The 5,637-nt window shown below is 40.7% G+C and overlaps 1 protein-coding gene across 1 annotated transcript; it reads left to right on the top strand.

The window, feature by feature from the left end:
- The first annotated feature begins 359 nt into the window (after window positions 1-359).
- LOC138520618 (probable G-protein coupled receptor 33) lies at window positions 360-2,963 on the top strand. Its single transcript, XM_069632937.1, has one exon. The coding sequence runs from the start codon at window positions 452-454 to the stop codon at window positions 1,502-1,504; it is 1,053 nt and encodes a 350-aa protein (XP_069489038.1). The 5' UTR covers window positions 360-451; the 3' UTR covers window positions 1,505-2,963.
- The last annotated feature ends 2,674 nt before the right edge of the window (window positions 2,964-5,637 follow it).

The raw sequence follows: 5,637 nt of genomic DNA, 5'->3' as shown, positions 1-5,637 counted from the left end.
GTCTTAACTTTAGCTGTGTCATGTTCTAGTGTGATAGCAAAATATATGCTTATGCTTATGTTTAAGTTGAACTTCCCAGAGGAAGAACACTGTTTGGGTGGCTTATAACGTTTGCACCATTCATTGAATCTTCATGAAACTTTCCAAAAGAAATATAGACCGGATTGTTTTGGAAAGTTGCATGTGGTTTCATCAAGAGGAGGACAAGTTACAGGGATGCCTAACCTTTGTGAAACATGGAACCTAACAAATGTTCTTTGGAGTTGCATCCAAACATCACTGGAATCCTAATGTGTGCAAGTGCAAATATCACAGAATGTTTGCAATGTGTCAAAAGCAGAAATACTGGCAGGGTTTATGTACTAAACATCTGGCAAAATTAACAAACATGTGATTGTGAAGTTTCAGAAGCTTAACTTGTTTCTAACTTCATTCTTTTTCTTAGGATAAAATGGCTGACAATAGACCATCACGCTGGGTCAACACTACTGTTTTAGCTCAAGGGAGTAATATTTCCAGCCTGCTTCCTGCCATCTTGTTTTTTGTCACGTTCATGTTTGGAGTTGTCGTGAACATCCTTTTCATTTGGGTGCTGGGCTTCAAGTTGAAGAGGGTTGTCAACACCATCTGGTTCTTCCATCTCATTGTGGCTAACAGTATATTCATTGCACTTACTCCCTTCCTGGGAGTTTCTTTCCTCATGGACTCCCATTGGATTTTCGGAGTGTTCTTGTGCAAGGTGGTGAATGCGCTAATTTCCCTTTGCATGTTCATCTCTGTGTCCCTTCTCACGGCCATCAGCATTGACAGGTATCTACTCATCTCCCGCCCACTATGGTACCGATCCCGGAGGAATGCCCGCTCAGCCTCCATCATCAGCGGTTGTGCCTGGATCCTGTCCTTTGTGCTCTGTGCACCCTACCTTGTTTTTCGAGAGACACGCACCAATGAGAGAAACAAGACTATCTGCTTCAACAATTATGCACTTTCTGCTGACTTGGATAATCCTGAGATACAAAAGCTCAGGGATGTGGTGAATTGGTCAATGTTTATTATGAGAGCTCTGCTGGGGTTCCTCCTCCCATTCCTTGCAATCACATTTTGCTACTTAAAGATCGCCATCACACTGAAGAGGAAAAACCTAACCAAGTCAAGGAAACCATTTAAGGTCATTCTGGCAGCCATCTTGTCTTTCTTCATCTGCTGGACGCCATACCATCTGTATTCCGGCTTGAGTATACACAAGGGACATTTCTCTGAAGATTCCTTACAGACTGTGCAGGCACTTTCTGCCACCTTAATATGCATCAACAGTTGCTTCACGCCAATCCTTTACCTGTGCGTGGGAGGGAATTTCAAGCAAGTGTTCCAGAAGTCCATAATTAACTTATTTGAGTCTGCTTTTATTGAACATTTTAACTCATCTGAACATAATGAGGAAAGACTAGACCATTCTTCTCACTGTGTGAAAGATTCACTGTCATTTCAACAAATAGTTGACTGACCTAAAGATTGTGTGAAAGACATTTGCCAGCCTATCTAAAATGAGGTGCCTCTTTTTACACTACCATGAGTGAGGCCAGGCGAGGACCTCCTAAAAAACACAATAAGCATATCCTCGTACGCATGCCTCGTCTGATGGTAGAATGACTTTACAGGGAATCTGCTACACCTCCTCCCACCCCACCGCGCCCACAGAAGAGGTGTCTGTTCACCAATAGTGGGGGGTTTTAGGGGCAGTGGCCAGCAAATTCCTATGTAGTGGTTTCCACCAATGTTTCCTCCTTTGTGAATGCCCTATTTATATGCAAATTATTTCATTTTCCCTAAATCATCAGTCTTAGAACTCTTACAAGACTGAAATGGCTGTTCAAGGGTGGTTGTTTTGCAAGATGGAACTCATGACAACATGGCCATCTCTGCAGTTTCACAATATGCTGGTCAAAGTATACATTGTATTCTATTTCATGTAATTGTTTCCACCAACAACATAAAAAAGGCTTCTGTTTCACTATTTATACTGATAAGTACAGATGAATGCAGACAGAGGGGAAGTTGCTGTTCTGTCCATATTCAATTCAAACAAGCATTGGCATGCCAATCAGCCAGATGTTTCTTTTACAATTAAATGGTTTCGTATGTGGAGTATTAGGATGTGGTACCATGATTTTGCTAAACTGCGCATGAAGATAACCGCTTGTTTTGATAGTCTCAGTAGAGAAGCAAAGAATGGCAATCTCCACTCCCACTTTGCCCTTATGAGACCACAGGTGGAAAGTGTGAGAACTACCCGTGCATCTCAGCAGGAGCTCTTTAATTATGGGCATTGCCAGCACTTCTTACAGGGCATTGCAACATGTACTGTGGTAGTTAAACACTTCTTTTAAATGGTATAGCAGCAGAACATCTCATCAGGGCTGCAATACAACATTGCATTAGGTCTGTAGTGCCACTTGTTGGAAGTCTCAACAGAAAGAACAGGGACTAAATGTGCATCTGAACTTCACTTTAACATTGTTGTGCAGGTGAACAATCATTTGGCGGAAACATGGCATGATTCACAATACTTCCTAACGCTGGCACAGTCATACCCAGACCTGCCTACATTTCAAAAAGAAAAACCCGGAGATCCAAGTCACTTGATTCCCACCAATATCCACACAGTTCCTCGCCCACTTGCCCCGCCCAGATGGATAAAAATAGCAGACACCACCGTGTTATGCCAGGATGTGCTTGCTATGCTAACCGTCCACACCTCCATGTGATTGGCCAGTAGCAATATGTTTGTAGCCAATCACATTAAGGTGTGGGGGAAGTTGCTGGTACTGCTGGAAAACCCAGGGACTCCAAGCTGTTCTCCCGGAGACTCGGAGAAGAGCCTGGAAACCGGAGTGTCTGGGCTACCCGAAGACTAGGCAGGTCTGGTCATACCCATCTTACAAAAGTGTCTTATATTGAGTAGAAGTGGAGTGGAAGTGGCCAAGCAGTGAGTTGACTCACTGCACATCCTGGCCATCTCCATCATATAGTTCTAATCGTACCTTAAATTAAATATAGATGAAAATAGCCTTCCACAATACATTTTCCTAGACCATGCGGCAAACAGATAGGAGGAACTTGGAAAAGAAATTAAAACTCAAGACGGGAAGAATAAAATGTTAGAACATGTGCCGAAAAATCTTAGATTCGATTTTATTTTATTACACTTTCCCTTCAATAAGCCTTTAATATCAGCAGTGAAATAATACATGCAATATATACATTTGTTTTTTTTAAAGTATGAGAAAATATCTTTAATAGCTCACAACTGTAATGAAAAGAGTAAATTCCCACACATAAAAGCAATACGATGATAAACAGAAAATAGAAAGTCAACCCTTCTTGTAGAGAAGAGGTTATATGTTTTTGTCCTGTCCTCTCAGACTTTAAGAGCACCGATTAATCCGTTTTACCTACCACAGAAAAACAATTCATAGGAAGTAGCTTTTGCACTGTTTCCAGAGCCAATACAATCTAAGCCCAAACCTTGCAGGCTTCAAATAAAACAGCAGCCACCATTTTGGATTTCGCTACATCATAGACGCCAAGCAAGCACATTAGTCCATCATTTGCCATTCAAATTCCCTCTGCTCTAATCCTGAAGCGAATTCGGCAATTTCTCAGCCTCTTTTAAGAAGGACAAATAAACAGAGAATGTTTCAAGTTTCCAGGGTCTTTTAGGTGGCGATTGCATAAGTTAACAACGCATATTTTACTTTTCTTTTGTATGACTATTTAACAGCAGCTCCTGGGTGGCAGTTTTCACACTCGACTTTGTTTCAACTAATGTCTTTCTAATGGGTAACAGGCAATTGGCTGGAGCCAACCCCTCCCCAATTGGGCAATTATAGAAGGGACCAGCAGGACAATACGCAGGTGAGAAAAGGCTTCTTAGCAATGGATTTGCAATCACTGCAGTAAAATATTTATTTTGCTAGCAGTGCCTTTCTTACTCTGTCAGTCAACTGGCAGTGTGATGGTACATTTTCAAATAAAAGACCCCCGCACCCCATCACCCTTCAATTACCTGCGAAGTGGGTCTGCTGCTTATACAATTCAAATAAGAACACAATAAAGCTTATTTTAAAGGTTCATTTTTGTCCATTTGGTCTACTAGCTAAACATTAAAAAAGGCGTTGCTTCTACGTGGCTAGTCAAATGTTCTTAACCCCACGTCGCAGCAAGCTGGAAGTGTGCGGCATTCTCTATACCCCGGTGGCCTTACTGCATGTGTGTGCCTAAAATGTACAGTGGTGTGAAACAAATAATGCTTGAGCTTGCATTATATTGTATTCTGGGACTTATAGTTTTCCATTCAGGTTGTGGAAATAAAGCTACAATTGTATGATTTTGCCGTATCCACATGTTTCCACAAGGAAAGTGTTCACTATAAGATAGTACTATTTTTTTTTTTATTGATTGATTCAGCTGTAAAAACAACTTTTTCAATATACAAATGATATTTAGTACAGTCATCATGACAATGAACTTTAAACAATTATGTTACAACGTACAAGGATTTTTTTCTTTAAAACTGTCAGTAGAAAAAACGGACAATAAGATATAAGATACCCCAAACATTATAAAAAGGACAAAAGACAAGAAATGAAGAATAAAACAACGAGATACGGCATAACGGCCATCTAAGAATGATTAACGGTCTCCAATTTTAGCGCTTGAATGAAGGTCGTTAATGCGATCTGTAAGGGGTATTGATTGGCACAAAGCAGAAAAGACCACCGCAATTCCTGGGCAACCGCTGCCATAGACGACAGCAGGTGCTTGAAGTGCGTTGATCTCAATACAGCTAACTGTGGGCAATAGCAAACTAAGTGTTCAAGAGATTCAATAGTATTGCTTCGCATGCAAAAACGACAACCACTTAACGTGGTAGATCTTAATTTCCTCCGTACCTGAACCTGATAGGTTGGCCATAGATCAAAACGGGCCCTTAAATACCCTGCTCTTAATTTGGGTGAGGGAAATTTTAATAAATATGGTTCAGGACATTTCATCAATTTTGGCCAAAAACGAAATTTACAAGGTTGACAATAGGTGTTACATTTGTCAATAGTGTTTGACCAATCAAGGTTATAAAGTAATTTTTTGGACCTTGCCGTACTATTGTTGACCTTAAAAGCCAAAACCCGCATCTTAAATATTTGTACCAAGTAAAGCTTAGAAAGTAAGGGGTCGCCTCAATTGCAGAGTGGGCTACAGTCCTGCTTCACCAAGGTGGGTTATCCTGGACAAATACTTTAATCTCACTGTGCCTTAGCTGCACACATTGGATTACTTAGAAGTTATTAAATTCACACATTTTGAAAAAAAAATCTTCCTTAAAATGGGACAGATGTAACTATTTAAGGGACAAAATGTTGCCCCCTCAGGCTCCTGTTTGTGGCTCAAGACCATCATCTAGAATTGCATTATTATTGTACTAGCTTTCCCTTCTCTCCATAACAATTGATTTAAAAATCATATATATAGGTTCACCAGCCATTCAGTGCAGCAGAGATTCTAGTATAGTGGACTGACTGAGACAGAACCAACATTGATTTCCTCCCCTATTTCTGTCACTCACATAGTTGCTTGGGC

The sequence above is a fragment of the Ambystoma mexicanum genome, chromosome 13 (genome assembly GCF_040938575.1).
Source record: "Ambystoma mexicanum isolate Mex_15411 chromosome 13, UKY_AmexF1_1, whole genome shotgun sequence".
NCBI classification, from domain to species: domain Eukaryota; kingdom Metazoa; phylum Chordata; class Amphibia; order Caudata; family Ambystomatidae; genus Ambystoma; species Ambystoma mexicanum.
Note: the sequence above shows the minus strand (reverse complement) of the source record. Positions and strands in the feature narration are given on the sequence as shown.